Raw genomic sequence first — 24425 nt, 5'->3', positions numbered from 1 at the left:
GTGGAATAATGGTTTAGTCTGTGACAGCTGAACATATTTAAGGCTGCCAGTTGTCATTAGAGGAGGGATTTTTGTGCTGTGAAGAAGCTCGACAAGTTAATTGTTTTAAGGAGAGCCATATAGCAAATAAATACTTTGTTCCACTACACTTGCCTTGGTCTTTCTCACTGTATTTCCAGCCGCTAAGGGCCGCCCTGTTACATTGAGCATGGGACCAACAGTCCATGCACATTTGAATTCTTGTGCAGAGCTCTCCAGGTCAAGTTACATTTTTTACAAAGTAAAAAGAAAGCAACTTAAAAAACAACAACAAAATAGAAATAAAGCAAAGAATGGAGCAATCATAATATTTACTATATACAAAAACACTGTACAGAGAGGGTGGCAATATACTTCCTAGTATTGCACACATAATATTGCACATTTTCACAAATCTGTTTCAGTGAGTATATTGCACATCAATCAGTGATTAATTCCATTGTACATTCATACATTCAAAATGAGGTGAGGTAGTGCTGTGTTATTTTAAGATTTCAGTGGTTTTTGGTTTTGCCATCGGTCTGACAGTTGCGAGGAAGAAGCTGTTGAAAAACCTTGTTGTGTCCACTCTGTTGTGTCTCAGATTATATGTTTGTATATTTGTGTCTGAGCAGAGGGTGAGCTGGATGGTGTGGGTCCCTAATAATTCTCTCTGCTCTTTTTCGGCAGTGTTGTGTTTACAGAGAGCCCATGGAAGGAAGTTTTGTTCCTATGATCCTCTCCACAGACGTTATGACTTTTTGCAGAGCCTTCCTCTCTGCTTGTGTGGTGTTCCCATACCAGACAGTAATGCCTGTGCTGAGGATGCTGTGTATGAGTCCTCTGTAGCCCTGGGTGAGACGGTGGTGGTTCAAGCAGCCGACTGAAACAAAGGGGGTGTCCAAATTCATAGGCTGCATCCTCCTGAGGCCGCATTTGTAGGCTGATTACATCACAGTGACGCGACAAAGGCTGTCTAAATTCGAAGACTCCTCCAAATACAGCTGACAAATGCGTCCTTCTTTTCCCCAGATTTGAAGGATGGGTCGGGTGTATCCTTCGTGACCCACCATATCCCAGAATTCATAGCGAGGCTCAGCCAATTCCAGTTTCCAACAATGGCAGCATCTACTTAGTTTTAATATTACTTTTATTACTCTTTCTGGGTCACAAAATAAACTTTTAAGATATTTTCAGGCGAGAATGCCGTGTAAACTTCAAATATCAGCTCGGTTTATCAAGATATCACATATTTACAAAAGTGCTCCAGCGTTTTCTGAGACATCCGTTACCCACCAGCTCCATAGCTAGCAGTGAACTCCCGGCACATCGTTTCCAAACCCCCCGTGGTCTTTCGCTACTCAAGTTAAACATGATATATACGTCACTGAGATAACTTACAAATGTTATTGTTTGGCTTTTCTCAGTGTTTTATTTGTTCCTGAGTAAATCGGTTTGGCTGAGATTAAAGTTATAGTTTTCACACAGCTGAAAAAATGTCAGACAGAAAACTGATTAAACAGAAGTGTGAGATGGTCGAAAATTTACCCCACTGTCCTGTTTTATTTTACATAGTAAGGAGCAGATTTAATTAGAAGTCTTTCCTGGGCTTTTTTTTCACTGTTGCTGTGGTGTTGAGAGCACAGCAACAAACAAAATCACGACAGTTTAGTAACGCAGTAATGCAGCGCGCTTATGGGAAAGTAATAGTAATCTAATTACATCTTTTGCAATAGTTATCCCTTACATTACTTGTTACTTGAAAAAAGTAATTGGATTACAGTAACGTGTTACTGCCCATCTCTGGTTGAAAGTTCAGCTCAGGTCTGATGTAACCTGCAGTCCCAGGAATCTGTGGCTATTGGCCCTCTACACCGTCCCTTTGATGATAAGAGGCTGCAGGGGAGGGGGGTTCTTCCTGATGTCCAATATTAATTCCTTGGTCATATCTGTATTGAGGATGAGGTTGTTTTCCTTGCCATAGACACAAATGTTGTCTACCAGAGTCCTGTACCCAGAACAACTGTCATGGTTCCTTGAGCCAGTATTTTTTACATTCTACTTCTGTTGTTATCCATCTTTCTGGGTCCGTTTCCTGGTTGATTGTCCCCGTTTGTCGTCATCTGTTTTTTTTCTCTCTCCATGGCTTTCTGCATTCCCTGTCTTGTCTTCTCATTCCTTGTCAGGTTAATACACCTGTACTCCTGGTCCCTGTGTTTTTTCATTTCCTGTTCCCATATTCTTTTTGTTGCGTTTCATCCTTTTGTCTCATCAGTCTGCCATGTCTCCATGTCTGTTTGTCCCCAATCCCAGTGTCAAGTTTTAGAGTGTGTGTGTTACTTCCTCTTTTATTTTGTTAGCCCCCTGTTTCACGCATGTATGTTCAGTTTTGCTCCCCTGTCTCGTTAATCAAATTTGGTGTGCTCCATCTCCCTGATTACCTCATGTGTATGTAAGTCCTCAGTTTCCCTCTGTTCTTTGTCACATTGTTGTCTTACCTTTAATGCTGTGTGCATCCTGATCCCTATCCTAGCTATAGTACTTCTTAGTTTGTATTTTATTCTCAAGTTCATAAGTCCCTGCAATAAAGCTGTGTAAAATTCACGTTTTGTCTCCAGAGTCCTGTATCAGTCTGGCTGGTACAAAGCCAGCTCATGACAACAACAAACAAACAAGAACCCAAACCTATGAGAATACAAAACTTAAGGAAAACAAAACAGGGAATAAACGTTGCCGCTTTTTTTCCTTCAAAGTTGATTTCAGTTATTTTAAATATAGAAACTCTGTTACATGATAATCCAATGAGTGTGGGTGGGCGGTGTCTCATCTTTCCATCTTATGACAACTTCTATCTATTAGTGTAGGAAAACCAATCTCGTCTTTAAGTGATGATCTATGAACTCTGCTTCCAGGTTTAAACTACCCTGTGTTTATTAAGGCTGTTGTGTTTTCAACATGTTTTAACCCTTTAAATCTGGGACTCCCCACCATTTGACCTTAGAACTGAAGAAGCTTCTCGCATGAGAGGTGAAACGTCTTCAAGCAATTTAAAGAAGTGTCATGATCCGGCTATGTGCAGGCAGGAATTGGACCCAAATGCAAACTCACGGGGACAAAAACAAAAACACAGCTTTATTGCTGGAAAACAGATCACAAACAATACAAAACTACACTGGGAAAAACGAATTATAATGTACACCAGGAGACACACGGAGAATCACACACAGCATGAGGGAAATCAGAACTGATGAGACAAGGAAGCAAAGTAGGATGCACTCACATGAGACACAGACCTTCAAAGTAAAACAGGAAGTAGCACAGACGCAGACTTGACTAGGGGAGACAGAGCAACTAAGAAACACAGAGAACAACAACAACAAAGAGACACAGAGGGCAGCTACTGAAAACTCGGAAAACTAAACTGAATACAAGAAAGCCAAACTAAGACACTAGACTATAGAAAACTGGGGCAACAAAGAGAACTAAGATCATAATAAAAAAACTCTGAGACACAAGAAACTCAACACTTTGTCACCAACCCAGGATCATGACAAGAAGTCCAGACGCTTTTCTTTCCAAGCTCCTTAGAGTACGATGACCTAGATGACTGAGAACCTTCACAGACATCTTTTCTTTTGCTCAACTTGAACCTTTGTTACATGAAGCTGGAATCCTAATTGAACATTTGATTTTTAAAACTAATTGTTCAGCTGTAACCTAATGGGGAGAAAATATAGGTGACAGAAGCCGAAGATAAACATATGGAGAAAAAGATCCAACACAGACAGACCTGTGATATTAGTTACCCACATAGCAATAGGCAGATCTTTTCTTTTCTTTACTTTTCTTTCTTTAAAAAAATATATATATATATATGAAAAGCTGCATTTGAAAAAAAAAGTATGTGTCATATGTTTCAAAAAGTATTTGGACGTCAGTTACAATTAGCTGGTTCTCTCTCCAGTGTGGCTGAAATACAAGAATACTGCAAAGATGTGGGCCAAAATAATGAACATCTTAAATTAGAAACTGCATTTTGTGTTTATTTTTGTTATGTTTCTCTAATATTTTAATATTTTAGATGATCTGAAATGTTAATCGTTCCAAACATACACAAAAAGGAAATCAGGAAGAGAGCAATGACTCCAGAGGTTACTGTGGGGGTTTTCTTTTAAATGAAGCACGAAATGACACAGTATGAGTCAGCCTGTCCTAGTGTGAGCTGTTTAGGAGAAATAAAATACCAAATTAACCACTCTCCTGTTAATATAGCATATATACAGCTGTGCCACCATGGGATCATTTTCAGTTTTTTTTCACCTTGACCACACCAGCCTGTTGAGTGACCACACCAACAGGGTCATTGATCTTCATTCATAGAACTAGTGTTACCTCTGTAACCATCTGTTCCATTTCATGCTTGGTCGACAAGCCACCACTGTTACACTAATGGTGCTTGAAAATAAACAAAACAGTTTAGCAAATAAAGTCAGGAGAGATGTGTACCAAGGCTACAAATCTCAAGATACACATAAAACAATAAAGGCTTCACTGACAAAGTGAAGAAACAGACCTCTGACTGTATCGTCCATGAAGGCTATAGCTGAAAAAGCAATAAAACTGAACAGAAGAAACACACACACACACACACACACACACACACACACACACACACACACACACACACACACACACACACACAATCGTGGAAGGGATCATTCAAGCCTATTTTGTGACCTGGAGAACTGTTAAATGATGACATCATAGTCAACCGTGTAAACTTGCAAAAGTGCTAAATTGATGGAAAAAGTCCAGCTGGAAGCTGCACAGCTGGAATCGCTCTTGAAGAGAGCTTAAGTGGTGGCCATTCCCATAATGGAATGTGTCACCACACCTGCGGTATTTCAGCACTGGAATAAGTTAGGGATGATGGTGATTGAGAAACAATGTTCACATTGTTAGTGTAAGTAAATATGAGGAACTAATAAAATGGAAAAATAACTTGTTCTAACTTCCTATTTTGCAATATGACAGTAGAAATACATACAAAGAGTGTGAGTTTGTTTGTTTTTGTTTTTCTTGTGACATTACCAATAAGTTTGATGTGTCACAACGACCTTCTTCCTATTGAAAAAACAAAAGTTGTATCCAAGATGGCCGACTTCTAAATGGCCACCATGGTCATCACCCATCTTGAGGAGTTTGCCCCCTCACATATACTAATGTGCCACAAACAGGACTTTAATATCACCAACCATTCCCATTTTATTACGGTGTATCCATATAAATAGCCCACCCTGTATTTTGTATAGTATACTATTCTATTTTATCTTCTATTTTAGCTTTTTTCTTAATTTTTGCTGCTCTTAATAATAATGATAAGGGGCATCAACACAGGCTTCATATGGACACACCCCCAAGTGAGTGAGAAAGCCACAACCCATTTGCGCTGAGTATTTAAGATGCCTGCTGAGCACTTACTGAACAGATACATTACTGCAGCTCTGAAGCACACACCAACTTCCTGTTTTGAAGAGATCAAAAGAGCTTCATTATGGATGCTGGTAGAAGACAGATTTTGGGTTTGGCTTTAGCCATCATCGGTGTATTGGGGACCATCATGATCTGTGGTCTCCCTGCCTGGAAAGTCATTAGAACTTCTGTGTACCGTGATGACATTTATGGGACTTGGTATGGTTTATGGAAAGTCTGTAAAATATACACCACAGGCAAGATGGAATGCGTTGGATATGAGGTTTTTCCACCACTGGTAGAAGACGCCATGAAAGCTACCAGAGCACTCGTCATTATCGCAATCCTCAGTGGGATCTTTGGAATCCTGCTTGGTGTGGCCGGGAACAAGCGCATTAACTTAATGTTGGATGATGGGCAAAAACGCAAAGTGGGCTTTGCTTCTGGAGTTGTCTTCATCATTGCAGGTTTCTTGGTGCTCATACCTGTCTGCTGGATGGCCAACATCACCATTCGTGAGTCCTATGACAGTGGTGTCAGCATACAGCTGGGAGCCTCACTCTACATTGGCTGGTTCACCACTGGGCTTCTGGTCCTGGCAGGAGGCCTGCTCCTGTACCGACAGGAATGATACTGTCATACTGAAAGAAAGGCATTCATTATCACAGCTATGTAAGGCTTGCTTTTTTCCCCCCAGCCCATTGAAAACAAGAGTAATGTTTGTTTCCAGTGTTTTCATAAAACATTTCTTTTATGAACTTCTGTTTTTCCCTTCAGTGATGACAATAATAGAGCCTGAAATTTAATGAAAGTAAGAAGAAATGTTATCAATATGAATGTGTAACTTAAGTTCTTTCTTTATCCCCCCCCCCTCCCGTGTGAAATTATTACGCTGTGTGTGTAATATTCCTATAGAATGTGTATGCAGTGGTTTAAGTCTAAGCCTGATAACTATTTCAATATATTTCTTATAAACTGCTTCCATATTGATGATAATGTGATTTTCTTTTACTCTTTGAATACTTTTCTTTTGAGTTGTTGTTGTTGTTGTTGTTTTTTTACTTTTATTGCTTTATTGCATATCAATACAATTTTGGTCAAATTAAAATTTATATTTCTAATCATGAGAGATCATGTGTTGCTAATCTTTTACATCACTGTCTCTGTTTTAATGTCAAAAGCCTAAATAAAGACTCTGAAAAAATATTTTAGTTTGGGACATATTTTCTGTTTTAAAAAAGACAGAAGAAGACCTGAAGAAAACAAATATTAACAAATACAGCACAGATTTGTTTTTTATTTTTAAGTACATTTGTTAATATGTATTTATAACATCCATTTTAGATTTCCACTTGAACAACGTTGTGATATTTTGATACCATGGTAGCATTTACAGGATATTGTTTTATAGTGATATTATACAGGAAAACTGTTACTCAATAAGGCCCATTTACTAGTTGTTTTTCTCTTTCTCTGTGACCCAAGAATTAATTGTAGCTGAACTGATAAACTATACAAAGGATACTTCTCTGCTCACAAGGCAGGAAGACGTTTCCTTATTTGGTCTGTACCGGTTTGAACTGAGAATCTGCTGACACACGAACCTTTTTCCTCTATATAAACTGTTGTCTGATGAATAAACCTTTGAGTTGATTTTGGGAAAGCAACCTGAACAGTCTCTGTATCATTTTGTTCTCCTAACTGCTCCCGACGTCGTAACTAACCCAGCTGAACGGCATACCTGAGTGTTACTTTGAATAATTTTGAATCTTATACAAAACTCTGCTTATAGGTGCCCACGCCTCGGAGGAAACCCGATCCACGGAGAAACCGGGGACCGAGATTTCCTTCAAACAAAAATATTGTTTAATTAAATAAGTAATTAACTCATTCACTGCCAGCCATTGGCAGTGAATGAGTTAAACCCATTGACTCATTCACTGCAATTGACGGCTATAGACGTCAATGGCAGTGAATGAGTTAAATGTAATTAACACTGACAGATAAATCTACAATTTACACTTATAAATATATAATATTTTCTAAACTAGACTGTTCAACTCAAACACAGAGAGAAAATCCAGTTGCACTTGCAGACAGTCAGAAAGGCAACTTAAAAATCTTAAAAATCTTTCTTAAAAATCATTGTTATTGTTGATTTTTAAATCAACAATAACAATGATAAGAAGAAGAAGAGTCTGCACAATGACAACAAAAATTTGAGCAAATAGAATAAATCAAAGCATAAAGGTCAGCACAAGAAAACATAATGACAACAACCCAAGACTCAAGACCTGTCGGGAAATTTCTAAGGAAACCAAGTGGGACAATAGTGCTAAACCAATGTATTACATTTTACACACACATTGCACATACCTTTATAACTGACCAATGCTCATGTTTACTGCACACACAGCATAGTCTCTCTATTAATTATTAAAAAAAACTTAAATTCTGCACGTTTTTTTTTTAAATTATATTTTAACTTCACATTGTTGATTTCTTGTAGCCTACATGTATTAGACACTGGTTACAAGTCTGCTTTACTTGCTTGGTAGCCAAAAAATACTGTAAATGTACATGCTTTCTTATTGTTTGAAAATAGATCAAATTTCCAATACCCACCATTATCACCAGAAACATCGAGCACTCAGAGGATGTAGACAACTACACAACTACTAACATACAATACTTATATACCCACTGTGCTAGTTTTCTGTGGACATTAAAACTGCTACTTAACTGAACTGACACATGTGGTTGTACTAACCAGGTGGACTATACATGAAATTTAACTACAGAAAATGCAGCAACAGTTCAGCGTTGTGCATTTCACTCACCCCGTTTGCACAGGAAGAGCATTCTCTCTTTCATGGGGGAAAGGTTTTATTAATGTAGCCGGATGATTTAAACCTGCTGTCAATGAGTGATCATGGCCATTTTGAATCTGCTGACCTATGACCTGTCTGCTTAATACAACTTGTTTGTGCACTTAGAGGATTCTTGCTTGTGGCATCTCCTGTTTGTGCTGGGGTGCAAGGTTTACTACTCCTCCCCGGGCAAGCATAATACAACAGAAGAAGTATGTATTTAACTGTTTGATGTGTTATTCGTTTTGGACCTAATCTTTGACTTGAGCCATTTGCACGGTAGAAATTGCTGGCATGATGTGTCACCTGTTGTTGCTGGGTTGGGAAGCCTCCTCTCCTGTCTAAGTGGAGTATTTCATTGGGCCTCGTATGTATCAGCCGCCCTTTCCTTTGCATTTGGCTTTGAATTTAATTGGCAATCTAATAAATGCAATTTGTTACTTTTTAGATACTAAAGCAGCTGCCGCTCCGTGGGATGCCCTGCTGTTTCATGTACATTTGTACTGTTTTAGTTTTTTGGTTCATTGGTATTGTTGTCAAGGCGGACCTGTGGAAGAGTAAGTACATGTGAACCCAAAACGCAGATTTGGATGCAGACAGCTGGAATCAATCTTTACTAGGATTTGAAGTACACAAGAGAAAGACAGTACACGAGGGAAATGTGTGTGGGGTGCGGAACTCAAACATGGGTCTCTGAAACAGAGGGAGACAGAGGTTAGGAGGGATACTGGGTATGAAGATGTGACAGACTGGTTTTCTAGGTCTTACTTTACTAGCAGGTGGAGAGTGCCTACCCACATAGCAGACAGGTCTGGCTCAGATCTGGTGTCAAGCCAGCAGTGCTGGCTGACTTCTGGTATGGTAAGTGCTAGGGGTGCAACGATACACAAAATTCACGGTTCGGTTCGATACTTTGGTGTCACGGTTCGATATTTTTTCGATACAAAAAAAATGTTCATGCCTTTTTAATTTGTCATTTATTAAAATTATAAATATATATTTTAACTCAAAAGTCCAGTGTTTAAATTTAATGTTGCTGAAACAACAAAGTAATAAAATATATATATATATCTGATTGAGGAATCACTCATCTTTGGAAAAGAGAGTTTATTACAGAGAAATGGCTCTTTCCAAAATAAAAGCTATACTATACGCTTCTTCTGGGCTATATTCTCAGCAGCATATTAAACATATCAGGTCCCCATAAGGAGAATCCTGTGCTAACGGCTGTCTAAATGACTCGGGTAAAGTTTGTAGCATGCGTGCTTGTTGTTTTTGTCTGCTTCCACTTGTCTTTGCACTAGGATGATGTTGGAGTAAATGTGCAGTCATATTCGTTGTGTTTCCACTAGTGCTGTCAGCGCTAATCTCGTTGAAATGACGTTAACGCCACAACACGGCAAATCTCCGTTAACGAGCTACCGCGGATCGCCCCGTGCATGGGGCTGGACGGCCAACACGTTAACGAGCTAACTGTGCTAACACACTAGTTCCCACCAATGTAATTGAGCATTGCGTGGCACATCCAACATACTGTTTTACTTTAGTCCATGACGCGCTTACCTTCAGGGTCATACGTCACATGAAAACCAAAATAGTTCCAAACGCCACATCTGAATTAGGGCGGGGGAGGTTCAATTTGCCATGTTGCAAGGAGAGCTTAACTTCTGTCTCGCTAGCTTGCCCTGCGCTCAGTGAATCTGCGTTCGACTACTCCACCTAGGCTGCACTGTCGAGCGCAGATCCACTGAGCGCTCAACACAGACAGCATCGTCAGAAGAAAAGTTGATAAAATAAATTAAAAATTTTGTATTGTTCGATACATATGCGTACCGAACCGAAAGCACTGTATCGAACGGTTCAATATCGATACGAGTATCGTTGCACCCCTAGTAAGTGTGTGTCATCCACATATGGGCCAGGCCTGGCAATGATAGCACTATGTGATGGCATGCCACATCTGGCCCGATTATGGTTTGGTTTATGTGGCCCATAGAAAACGGGTCTGGCCCCGATCCGGCATCAAGCCGGCACTTCTAACTGACTGGTGTCATGGCAGGGTGTATGTCAACCAGATGTGGGTCAGGACCGCCAATGATGGCACTATTTATGTTCCTATTTTAGTTAGAAGACCCGAATGCCATGTTGCAATACTATACTGCTATGGTAGCCAACGTTTCAAATGCAGGTTTGACAGGTTTGTGAGTGTACACTTTATCCACAACCTAGTGAGGGTTCACTCATGTTTACTACCGGGTGGCTGTAGCTCAGAAGGTAGAGCAGGTCACCTACTGATTGGAAGGTTAGTGGTTTGATCCCTGGCTCCTCCAGTTTGTATATCAAGTGTATGAATGTAGTTAGGAAGTGCTCAGTTTAGAGACTATCACTGTCTGCAACAACATACATATTTAAAAAAAAGGGTGAAAGACAATATCTGCACTGGCTACTGATACAGAAAAATAAAACTAATAAACCGAACAAAATTGACAGCCACAATATGTCGAATTACACCAGGTTAACACAGGTGTAATTCCTAACCCAGACCATGGGGTTAATTGTAACATTTCACTTTTTGTGTTTGAGACCATACCATACAATTAGTAATTGTGTTGCACAGAAAATAGCTGTACTATTTAATAACAGAGACATGTAAATCCTTTGCATTACATTTTGGATCCACAACCTTAAAAGAGCTCCAAGCTACAGACAGAAATGTCAGAAATGGTACAACTATCCCCGGTCTCCCCTACCATACAGAAAATTACAGAGGTCACAGTAGAAGTGCTGCAGAATATATTACAGTAACACTGTAAATAGTAAAAGTAACAATAAAAGTACCATAAATTGCACTACTACTGTAAATGGATAATACAGAAAAAAGTGTGCTGTACAAGAAATTCCACTACAAATTCCACTGTAAATGAAATTACATTTATTAAACAGGACTGTTGTGAGAACTCTTTGTCCCTCCTTCAAGGCCACCTGGGTCCACTGGAGACTGTTGACCTTTGCTTAATCGGGCGTGGTGACACTTTCTCTCAGCTGAACACGGGAAACACACACACACACACACACACGGAACATGTACATTGATACTGATAAACACTATCACCGTCCCTCCCCTGAATCCAACGCCTCCTCCCATGCTTACCTCCCATCCGATGGGGACAGCGAATCAGCTGGAGGCGTGATTGAAGATTGTAGCGGTCCCAGATCCAGCTGTGCACACTGGGATATTCTCCCATGTTGCTTGTCTGTGTTTTATTGTTGTTGGAGTCAAATTGTTAAATGTTGCCATTATTGTACTTAAATGTGTAAGTCTCGGTTCAAACTGTATGATCAAAGACATTCCTTTGTATCTGACCCCCGGCCTGTTGAATGGTGGGGGAGGCTATAGTCTTTTATTATAAGGACACATCCTATGTGAGGGTTCTGTTTTCTTGTTTAGTAAACTTCTTGCCTTTATGACCCTTTTGGTGAGCAGGAGGTCACACAAACGCACACATTCACGTGCACTTACACACACACACATACAGATGCTAGCACATACATGCATACACACACACACACACACACATTCCCGTACATGCATACTCACACACACATACACACACGTGCTTACACGTGCACACACATACACACATAGTACCTTATCTTTTAGAACCATAGGGGTGTTTTACAGTGGGTGGTGCTTGTGTGTACTGTAACTGTTTTCAATAAAAGGCGGCAAGCAGAGGCCGGGGTCGAGGTCATCTGTGGTTGGATTCACAGTGCTTTCCTGAGACACTGACCGGGGCCTCCCTTGCGCAAGTAAAACTGATCGATCGCTGATTGTCTTGCTTCCTTGTCGTTAACGGGAATACGTTTCTAAACCAACGGGGCCTGTGGAAGCGCAGACCCAACAATTGTGCTATGGTGTGTTGATAGCTGTACATTCCTGGACTATCCTTTTGTGTTACACATTTTGATGTTTTTTTCCCTTGCTACCTAGCCTGACCTGTCTCCCCAATGTGATGTTTGTGTATTGTATGTATGGTCGGCAAGGTCTGTCATCTCGGTTGTGGGCAACTGCAACTGACAAATAAAGGCTATCTCATCATCATCATCACATTTGGAAGTACTATAAAAGATATCACAGTAATGCTGTCAATCAAAAGTACAGGACTAGTACTGTAAAGGAAATTACAGTACTCGTAATATTACTGTGATTTTACAGTAAGTTACTGGTATCTACCTGCCAACTAATTGCTGTAGATTTTACAGTAACCTCTTGATAGTGTATATGAGATGGATTTACTTTTGTGTTGTGCATTTGGTCGAGTATTATTTAACTTTTGTATTCTTTTTGTTAAGAATTGTTGTTAGGTTAATGTATTGCTCTTGTTAAATGATTACATTTTTTGTAAAGGTATTATTTTCCTTGTGTAATGCCTTGTCTTAGTGGGATGACCTGTGTTCGTTACTGGTGCTTCTATTTATGTCCTTTGGTTAAACAATTGCATTAAAATCATTACACACCGAGGAAGCCACAATTAAATACACAATCTCCGAGTATAAAAAAACAAATCCGTTAATTTGATTGATTTGAATTGATTTGAATCAATAAAAATAAATGATTTTCTATAAATTTGTGATCCATTTATGATTACGGATTCCAAGATGTTTTTTAGGGAAATCCCGTTTTATTTTGTTTCCCTTTTTTCAGATTACCAGGGCAGCTCTGCATAGTTATCTGTCCGCATGGGCCAGTGGGAACAAGAAGCATTCTGCTAAAGTGTGGACTCTGACCAGCAACATCTAGTAAGACCAAGACAGCATTTTCCATTTCCCTGCTGGTATTTTTTTTTTTGTTGGATCTTGTGTATCTTGTGTTCTCTGGCCTTTGCTGATCTCAGTCTTTTTGCAGAATCAGAAAACAAAAACAACGTTTAGTGTAAATTCTTTTTCATCCAGGTGGACGACGATAAGACTGTGTAACAAAGGATGACAGCTTTGGTCTTGTGAGGAAGCAAAGCTCAGGGAGAAGTATTATTAAACTGTTATATGGTCCCCACATGTGTGCTGCTGAGAAGGATACAGGGATACCTGCAGCCAAAAATAAGCCTCCTCACGTTAGTCACAGTTTGCAGAACGCTATAGAAAGAATGAGATAGCTGAGGTATAAAATGTTTGATTAAATAGATAGAAAGAGAAATTTCTTCCCTAAAATTATCATTTTTTAAAATCTTTTTCAGCTTTAAGTCTCTCAGCATGCTGAGGTCACAAAAACAAAAGAAGAAACCTGACTTACAGCAGTGTTTGGAGCTTTTTGTCATTATGAACTCCCCTGAAGTTTGTCCCTATTAGCAAAGCAGTAAGTACACAATACTGTACACAACTTTGCTCATAGTTGCTCATAGTTCCACAATATATTAATATTTTTATAATATATAATAATATCTTTGACAATGAATATCTTTTCTGTTCTTCAAGAATTTACTTTTTGAAATTTGTATTTGAGATTGCAGAATGTTACAATATATTTTCTGTTCAATATTTAGTTCATTCAGAGTTGCATTTTGTAAAATAAAAAAACAAAACCCTATACAGTGAAACCCAATATACTTAGTATATTGGTATATTGAGTGGTGGTAATAAAAATTGAGAAAGGCCAATAGTGATCACTGGCTTTCTTAGGGCCTTGTTCAGATTAAATAGAACAAGATACAAAGCATTAAACCTAGTGGGAGTATCCCCCCAAAGAGGGACAAAGGACCCCCTGATGATCCTCTACCTAATCACATGAGCCAAGGTGTGAAAGCGGGTGTGGGTCACAATCAGCCAAGGTTTCGGGTGAGCTCATTGTGAAACCTGGCCCCACCCTATCATGTGATTTCCTGAGGTCATATGGCCCAGGGTGTCAGTGGGCGTTAAAGCGTCTGGGAAGGAATCTCAAAACTGGATTATAGATAGCAGACAGTTGGTGTCGTAAACCACCGCCTCTGTTCAAAGAGGACCATCTGTCCTCTCTGTCCAAAACGTGAAGATTGGCATCCTCGAAAGAGTGACCTTTGAGTTTTGAAAGAGGAGTGAAAGAAGCCATTTATGTCCACTGTGAGTGACCATCTTCGGCCCACCGAGCATTTGCCAGGTGGGCCAATTCAGGCTGCAGACCCTGAATTGGGATACAGCCTCAGTTTTGCTCTCCCTGTCTCGTTAATCAAATGTAGTTCACCTGTGGTCCCTGGTGTGCTCCATCTCCCTGATTACCTCATGTAAGTCCTCAGTTCCCCCCTGTTCTTTGTCATATTGTTGTCTTACATACTCTTAATGCTGTGTGCATCCTGATCCTTATCCTAGCTATAGTACTTCTTAGATCGTATTTTATTCTCAAGTTCATAAGCCCCTGCAGAAAAGCTGTGTAAAATTCATGTTTTGTCTCCTGAGTCCTGCACTTGATGTCCTCAGTCTGGCTGGTACACAGCCAGTTCATGGCAACAACAAACAAACCTCCCCAACCGAGATGACAAAACTTAGGGCAAAAAATTATACAAATAAATGCATAATTATTGCCCTCATCTGCGAGCTCATTTGTTGACATACTTACATACAAGTTAAATGGCTGCCAAACCCTATAAAAACGTTGCTGCTTTTTTCCTTCAAAGTTGATTTCAGTTTTTTAAGTATAGGAACTCTGTTACATGTTAATCCAATGAGTGTGGGTGGGCGGTGTCTCATCTTTCCCTCTTATGTCAACTTCTATCTATTAGCGTACGAAAACCAATTTGGTCAATTGGTCTTTAAGAGATGATCTATGAACTCTGCTTCCAGGCTCAAACAACTCTGTGTTTATTAAGGCTGTTGTGCTTTCAACATATTTTAATGCTTGATCTATTTAATCTGAACAAGGCCCTAAAAAAGGCAGTGATCACTATCGGCCTCTCTTGATTTTTATTACCACTATTCATTTGAAAGCTCAGTTTTTAAAACCTTAGGATGTAACTACAGCCCAGCCCATGCAGCAGTACATTATCCCTTTCACGGACAGTGGTCACTACAGTGGACAGCTATTCAAAGGCTGTTTTCTTGTATTTGTGTCAGTGTTGACTTGCACATAAACCACTACATTGGACACTGATGTGTCACTCCATACCCTGACACCTACTGGTCAACCAGTGGACATGTGTAAGTGGCTCTTTTAAAAGCACATGTTTTAAAAAATTAAGTTCAAAAAAATATTTTTTTATGCCTAAAGATGAATAAAAATACTTGATTGAGGTTGTCATAATTCATGCATAAAAGGGTTAAATATTACAAACAGACAGGAGATTAGAAGACATATTGGTGTCTTCTAATTACATCCAGCATTTCACAGTTATTGCCAATGCACAGTGCAGCATCTCCTGATTGCGAACGAATACAGTATGACATCATTTTCAATTAATGTGTCAAAGTAATTTATCAAAAAATATTGGGTTTAACTATATGGGGTTTTTTTATTTTACAAAATGTAGCTCTGAAGGAACTAAATATTGTACAGAACTTATTGCTTTGCTGATAATGACAAAGCTCCAAACACTGCTGCAAAGTCGAGTTTCTCCTTTTGTTTTTGTGACCTCAGCAAGCTTGACTTGAAGCTGCAAAAGATTAAAAAAAAAAGATAATTAAAGGGAAGAAATTTCTCTTTTAATTTTCTTTCTATTTAATTCTTTAGCGTTCTGCTCAACTAATTGGTAGAGCACATTTTCAGGTCCTATATCTAACTGAGGCTTTCACTGCAATTTGCCTACCTTAATGAGTCTTTTCTACCAATTGGTTTACATCTGTAATGCCCAAAAAATCCACCAGAAGGCACTGTGAATGTAAAAGGTTGGCTCTTCTTATCCCTCTCCCAACCAGGAAGTCAGAAACTAAAAAAACATCCAACATATTTTGAGTGTTTTTGATTAAACTAAGGTAGGAAGATATACTTTTTTGATATATGATAGTGTTAGAGGACTTGCTTAACAGATGTATGTCACTGGACAGCATTAAAAAAGTGAAATTAAGTGTTAAATAATTTTTTTTTAAAGTGGTCAACCAAATGGTTTATTTGTCACTTTATGGTGCTACTGCTAACATAACCTAAATGTTATTAAAATTGATTATTTGCCATAAAATCAAACCACTAGACCCATTTTATTTATCCATTGCTTTTGATAAATCACATTAAGTGTTAGCACCAGGGGCGGATCAAGAAGGGTGGCATGGGGTGGCAAGTGGCACCCTAAAATGATCCCTTGCCACCCCAAGTGCCACCCCAGTTTTGCATATGACAGTGTTGTTTATTAAAATAAGATAGCATTAACAGTTTGAGCGTAGTTACAGTCAATAGTGAATATAAATATAAATATGAATATATTGCATAGTGTCAAAGAGTCAAAAATTGTATTTCAGACCTTTTTTCAGACCAAATTAAAATAACGTGCCGTTATACAGCGTCCAGAAGATGGTCTGTGTATTCAAACCCACCTCTGGCGCTGGTGCCCTACCTTAATTTTTAAATGCATATAGACACTGAGAGTTTTCAGGAGGAGCTGGGCTGCTCTCTGGCAGGAAGCACCATGCCCTCCTGTGTTTTAAATGCACTTTGGAACAGCAGGCAGCAACACTACATATGAGCAGGTGGAGGGAGGTTTGGGGTCTTTACACACCCCCGTTCCGTTAACCGTCGGGGCTGGGGGGCTGGGGGGCTGGGAGGAGGTGCTGGCCGTTGGATTGGGGTCTGGGATGCGGAGCCTCCCTGCTACTGCAGATAAGGAGGTGGTCTGCTTTCCTCCACCCCAGAGAGAAGGGTTGAATCTCCTGGGTCCGGGTGCAGTTTACCCCTCTGGGGGCAGGGGTACCTGGACTTGGGATATGGAGTATGTTTGGGGAGTGTGACTTTGTGTACAGTGTCTATTTGTGTCTGTCTCCACGTCAGGTGAGTGCCGAGTATTTATTTGTGTATATGGGGGTGGGAATGCACGTTTGTGTCTGCGTGCGCCTGTTCGTCTGTGTCTATATGTCAGGTTGGGTCTTAGACTCCACCTTTCTGGGTACATCTCAGGCTCTCCGAGGAATGGAGGCCTATCTCCCCTCACCACACTCCCTGCCGGTGGTTGATGCCCTCAGACGTTGGTGTGTTGGTGGTTCTTGGTGCCTGGGGCTGACTCACTCCTGGTGGCCGATTGGCGGGGCCTGGCGCCTGTGGCCCGGCTGGGCCCCTTCCGGGGTGTGGGGTGCCCTCTGGGCTCTGGGCCTGAGGCCTGGTCCTCTCTGGCATAGCTGGCTGCCGGCAGAGCCGCGGGCACGCCACTGCAACCCCTCTCCTCCTTGGGTCCTCATACTCTGGGGCCTCTGGATGTCTGGACCACACAAAGGCAAATGTGTCCGACAGTTAAAGGTATAAGAATATGGAATTCTCTTCGAGATAATCTCAATCTCAAATATGCACAGTTTTAAAATGTGTTAAATACTTAAAATGATAAATCAGTATGAAGAACACAAAAGTAATTTGGGCTAAATATGGAAGGAACAATATTTCTTTGCCATCTAGTAGTGTTGTATATTGTTGATTATACTGATTTATTGTTTAGTTTAACATGTCTTGATATGTAACAATGCAAGAGTGTTTTTGGGGTTGTTGGCGCCCTCTTGTAGGGATAATTAGATTTCAGATAGGGGGCAGGTGCTAATAAGAATTTGTTCTTCTTCCTGTTCCTTTTTCACCCATGAGTGCAGTGCTATATTAATGGGAAAGAGGATTTGTATGTAGGAAATGAAATGCAGTTTAAAGTAATAAAGTTACTTTTCCTAGTAATTAATTACTTTTATAATACTGTAACTCAGTTACTTTTTTGAAGAACTAGAAACTGTAACTAATTACTTTTGTTTTTACAACACATGTAAAAACAAACACACATTTAGTTTTGTTTTTTTAATTATACTGCACTACAATTATACTGCTAGATAGATAAATCTCATTCCTCTCAATGGCCTCAGAGCAGTGAAAGGCAGCTTATACCGGTAAATACCAGAGTTTCATCCACAATGCGCATGTGAAAACTATGGGGGGAAAAAAGCTGCTGGTGTCTCAGCTTGCCCAGCTCAGTCAGTGTAATCGGGAGATGGACACGCCCACATTAAAGTGAGAGTCTGCCAGAGATTGAGGTAATCAGTTTTCATCAACAATAGCAGACTGTGGCCACAAGATGGCAATAATGTAAAGGTTAGATGTATCTAAGGAGAAAGATTGCTATACTTTGGTCATTTCTTCTCTCTGCCCTTGAAGGAAATATTGTTTTTCCTACTTTGTTCTTCCTGTCTGGATGCGCGCTGCACGCCTGGTTGCACACATTATTTCAGCAGTACTTTGAGCTTGGAGCGGAAAGGCAGCATGTTTTTTGGGAGGAAAGGTTTTATTCATTTGATAATATAGGAATCATAACACACACATACATTAAGCAATCAAATAAATCAGCAAATGAATCACTTTGGCTGCTTTATTGCTGCCTTGATTATGGGTGAGATTGTGTTATATTATGAAAATTAGGATATGACATGTAAAACTTAGTTATTTCATAGTATTTCCTTAACTCTTGAGCCACCATGATTTAATTGGCTTGGTTTGCATTTACCATACCTCTACTAATTCTTTAAAATTTGATAAAAATCTAGCTCCACGGGCACATCACTGCAGACCCCTGTGGCTTCTGCTCCCTGGCTGCTGTGTGACCCCTCGTCTGGGGCTCCACTCAGCTCCTCAACCGAGGGTGACACGGTTGCCCCTCTGATGGTCCTCCTTGGGCTCTTGCACTCTGGGGCCTCCATCTGCTGCTTCATGCCCTGGGGGACGGGGTGTATAAATAAATTATGCTAGCTTGGACACTGCTAACATAATGGACTGTGTTTGTTTTTTTGGTTTTTTTTTATAAATGGGGCTCCCACACAAACGCCCCTGCCCCAAAAAAGGCATACCTTTGACGTTGCATGACGTACACCGTATTCCTTGTCCACATGTAAACGCAAAAACTGAGTTTTCGAATATCTCCAACCTGACTGGAGTGGGGTTTTTTTTAAAGTCTCTGTTTTCGGTAAATCAAAATGCAGTTTTTTGTGGACAAAAGGCCCAAACGCATAGAGAAAGCTGCGTTTTCAAAAATACCCATGTAGGTGTGGATGTAGTGTAAAAGAGTTAGTAGTTTACCTGTAATTTGTTGCAGTTTACTTTTATTTGTTTAATTGTTTACTAAATATTTGAGGTGTGAAATATATTGCAATGGAGTTAGCTGCTTTCTCACTATGTTTCAGTATTATTTTTACACGTCCACAATGGCTGACAAGTTAATGTCACAGGCGGTCAAGTTTCTGCAAAACCTCAATAGACTGTATATTTGACATAACAATCGAATTAACTTCCAAGAGCTCCCATGCTTTGCTGATTACAGAATACTACTGGATTTTTAAAATACAGCCTTCTTACTGTAAAACTGTGCTGCAGTTTTTACAGAAATTTGTTGCAGTGCTCCTTTTTTCAGAGGAAAGAACAGGACCCATATTAATAAACTAGCACAGAAAAAGAAAGCAGAACAGGAGCTGAAGTGATTCATTTCCATTCTTTGGAAGTGAATCACTTCAGCTTTCAGGAGGTGATAATCACTCACCTCCTGAAAGCTGCACTTGCTGGATGCCTTGAACTTCCTGATGCCAGTATACCAACTCCTCCTTCAGAAAACTCCAACATGATAATGGCAACTATACCAGCACGAACAAGTCCAAGGGAGCGTACTCCACTCTACATTTAATATGTAGTTATAAGGGCGTAATAGAGTGCTGTGCAGAATTCTGGAGCCACATCCCATTTTTCTGTTAGAAGTTGTCAATTAGTTTTGCAGCTGGTATAAAATAGTGATTGCATGCTCCTACTTAACATTCTGGGAGGCTAAACAGTTGTAATTTTCTTTTGCCATTAGTGTTAAAGAGGTTGTTTGGTTTGTGGAAGTTGTCCAACTCAGCTTTCAAGTCTGGATAGACAATGGTCAAATGAAAGTTAATGTGTAGGTTTTCTATACCTGTTTACTTTATTAGGCAAGTCTGTTTCCTGTATCAGGAAAAGTTTATCAGATAACAACTATATTAGGTTCAGCTTTGACAAACTAATCAGTATCCTTAATAAAGCAGGGCATTAAGTCAGCTCCATTGTCCAGGAATGATTATTTAACTCCAAGGCCTTTCAGCTTTTCAGGCACTTCTGATCCCATTTATGTGTTATTTACATTTTTTAAAGCAAATTCAACAAATGCAGCTCCAGTTTCTGATTCATTCGGTGCATCCTATTCTGCTTTTACATTAATGCATGGTACATGTTTTCATAATACAATGCAGTTGAGCTGGGTCAATAAAATAAAGCTTCAGACATTTCAAATGTTTATAGCAATGGCAGGCAACAACCTTCAAGCTTTCAGCATTGAAGTTTTTAATAATTATGTATGCCGGTGTGCCCGGCCACTATATTAGATACATCAGTTGCAGCTTTGGCACCTATCTCCTCCCATACTATTAGTCATAGGGACATCATTCAAATACTAAAATGATTAACTTAGTTTTGTGACATATGCTTCTGTAGACAGAGTTTTGGCATATATTTTAAATCTCAAAGATCACAAATGCCTGCAGAAAATGAAAGACTTCATATGTCAGTCACAGCAAGTGGTATGATAACTCAACTTTGGGTTTCAAGCCAAGCTGTTCTTTCTGCCAAGTTTCTCTTTTACATCACAGTGGGTTCTAAGGAAATTTGAGGATGTGTCTTATCTAACACGTCCTTTAGTTTCCATAGAACTGAAGAATGTTTAAAGAGGTTTTTATCTCAGTAAACCTGTGTGAAGTGTGTTATTCAATAAGCTGTATTTGACTTTTGATGGTGTTTTTGCACATGCCTGGATTACTTTACTAATGTTTTGAATTTACCTTTACACATCAGTCATCCTGGTCCCCTTGCAGAAAAACAGCCCCAAAGCATGATGTTTCCACCCCCATGCTACAAAGTAGATATGGTGTTCTTTGGATGCAACTCAGCATTCTTTCTCCTCCAAACACGGCAAGTAGAGTTTTGGCCAAAGCGTTCTATTTTGATTTCATTTGACCATATGACATTCTCCCAAGCCTCTTCTGAATCATCCAAATGCTCTTTAGCAGACGGGCTTGAACATGTACTGGCTTAAGCAGGGGGACACGTCTGGCACTGCAGGATTTGAGTCCCTGGCGGTGTAGTGTGTTATTGGTAACCTTGGTTACTTTGGTCCCAGGTCTCTGTAGGTCATTCACTGTGTGGTTTTGGGATTTTTGCTCACCATTCTTGTGATCTTTTTGACACTCTGGGGTGAGATCTTGTGTGGAGCCCCAGATTGAGGAAATTATCAGTTGTCTTGTACGTCTTCCACTTTTTAATAATTGCTCCCAGAGTTTACCTATTGCAGATTCAGTCTTCCCAGCCTCTACAATTTAGTTTCTTGTGTCCTTCGACAGCTCTTTGGTCTTGGCCATAGTGGAGTTTGGAGTGTGACTAAGCTTGTGGACAGGTGTCTTTTATACTGATAACGAGTTCAAACAGGTGCCATTAATACAGGTAACGAGTGAGCTGGACGATATGGAAGTGAAGTTGGACTTGATTGATTTGTTTCGCACGACCTCTGTAAGTGGAAGTTATCGGGCTGTTTTTTGGTTTTTAAGGCAGACCCTTTTTTTTTTTTTGTCATTTCGGTCCGCACTCCATACCAGTTGGTGGCGGTAATGCACCATTTTGCTGTTTGCCAACCGCCAGTAAACCCTATACAGAAGAAGAAGAAGGTAAGGCGTGGAGGACAGAGGATCCTCTAACAGAAGAAGTTACAGGTCTGTGAGAGCCAGAAATCTTGCTTGTTTGTAAGTGGCCAAATACTTATTTTACACCATAATTTGCAAATAAATTCTTTAAAAATCAGACAATGTGATTTTCTTGATTGTGATTTACAGGCCTCTCTCATCTTTTTTTTTTTTTTTCCAATTTTTATTTTTCAAATGCCAGACAGTCATAAAGCACATAGGTACACATAGAAAAGATAGTCTCTTCTTTCTCTCTCTTTTTTTTTTATAACATTCAGAAACATAAATAACATGAATACCCCCCACTCCCTCATAATAATTTAAAGATGAATATGTTACAGAAAGATGGATTAACCCATTCAAAAAACAAACAAACAAACAAACAAACAAACAAACAAACAAACAAACAAACAAAAACAAAACAAACAACAACAAAAATCAACAATAAAGTGCTAATAAAGTGCTAGTACTTATCCTTATAGATTAATATTACCATTAATCAACATTAGTTAATATTAATATTGGTGACTGCATGCTCCTCGGTCAAAGCAAATTAATAATGCTGGTATATCTTAAATGAAGTACTCTTATGAGGTGGTACTGCCAGCAATAGCAGGAAAATTTGTGCACGGTCATGTGTTGGACTACAAAAAGATTTCTCGTGCTGGTAACTTTTCTAAGTATTTAAGTAATGGTTTCCAGTAAGTAAAAAATCTATCCGACGAGCGTCTGAGGGAGAATTGTTTGCATCTTCTCCAATTTTAGAAGTCCAGACTTTGTTTAACGGTGGCTGAGATGATTTCCACAACAACAAAATTCTTTTTCGGGCAATAAGAGAAGCAAAGGCAATAAGGTTATTTTGGATAGCTGTGATACGAAGGTTATTTGGTGGTTTGCCAAAAATACCAATATGTTGAGTCGGAGTTAGATTTATACCTAATATATCTGAAATTGTTTTGAAGAATTGATGCCAAAATTCATACAGCCTGGGGAACGCTCAAAACATGTGAGTAAGGTTGCAAGGTGTCTGTGAGCATCTATTACATTTATCATCACATTTATCTGGATATAATTTTAACATTTTTTCTTTACTGTAGTGTAGTAGGTGGAAAACTTTAAATTGTATTAATGAAAGTCTGGCACAACTAAAAGACGAATTAATGGCCCCTACAGCTTCCTCTCAGAAAGACGCACGTGGAGTTGTGACTCCCATTTCATCTTGGTCCTATGGAAAAGAGATTCGCTAGGTGGAGAAACTAGTTTGTAAAGGTAGGAAATATGGCCCTTTGACAAAGTCATCTCTCTCACATCTTTTTAAGTGGGAGAACTTGCACAATTGGTGGCTGACTAAATACTTTTTTGCCCCATTGTATCTATAGAGTAACTTCTTATTATACTCATAGATTTAAATTACTCAAGTATTATAAGTTGTTATAAAGTATTATAAGTCGTTATGCCAGAGTGCCAAGCATGTTTCAGAGAAATTCTAACAGTTGCATCCTTCCAGTTCCACAAAATGCCATTACCATGGTGATTCACAGCTACGCAATTGAAACAGCTGGGAAGAACTGATAGTTAACAGCCTACTCTCTGGGATTTTGACAATGGATATACAGTATGGGATATACAAACATGCCAATATTTTTGAGCCAATTATCTGTGTTTCAGCAAACTGGCATACACCTTTGGTTAAATTTATAAGGCACACTTATGTGGCTAATAAAGTGGCCGCCCATTTTATTAAGTATGCCATTGTGCCTAGCCACTACAGCTGCTAACCTGTGTACCCAGCCAAATTATTAGGTACACCCATGGACAATTTATCAGGTACAGGCCTTGCTACTTTTTAAGTGCCAATTCTCCTCAGCTTTTTTAGCTAACCTATTTACTTTCAACCTTTTAGCACAGTAACAAACCCATTGCAGTTTCTCCAGAAATTGCATTGAGTAATATTTCTGCTTTTGTATGTACACACAGTTGTGGAAGGAATGTTTACCAGTGGCTTTACTAGAATCAATTAGTGAAAATCCAAGTAAACATAGTCCACAAAATCACAGTATCAAAGTGAAATGTTGCGAGGCCATAGTATAGGCTGTCTGTTGACTGCCCACACTAAGCAGATCTAGCCCCACAGTGGGTCCAACAGTGCAGGGCATGGATGTGCCCTACATTTCACATCGGTACCAAGGCCCAGAATGTTGT

The 24425-nt window shown here is 39.5% G+C and overlaps 1 protein-coding gene across 1 annotated transcript; it reads left to right on the top strand.

Moving 5' to 3' along the window:
- Positions 1-5411: 5411 nt before the first annotated feature.
- On the top strand, positions 5412-6179 carry LOC309715505 (claudin-4-like). The gene has a single exon (XM_082548686.1). The coding sequence runs from the start codon at positions 5573-5575 to the stop codon at positions 6119-6121; it is 549 nt and encodes a 182-aa protein (XP_082404812.1). The 5' UTR covers positions 5412-5572; the 3' UTR covers positions 6122-6179.
- Positions 6180-24425: the final 18246 nt, after the last annotated feature.

Source organism: Aulonocara stuartgranti (assembly GCF_965226115.1).
Source record: "Aulonocara stuartgranti genome assembly, chromosome: 10".
Taxonomy (NCBI): domain Eukaryota; kingdom Metazoa; phylum Chordata; class Actinopteri; order Cichliformes; family Cichlidae; genus Aulonocara; species Aulonocara stuartgranti.
Note: the sequence above shows the minus strand (reverse complement) of the source record. Positions and strands in the feature narration are given on the sequence as shown.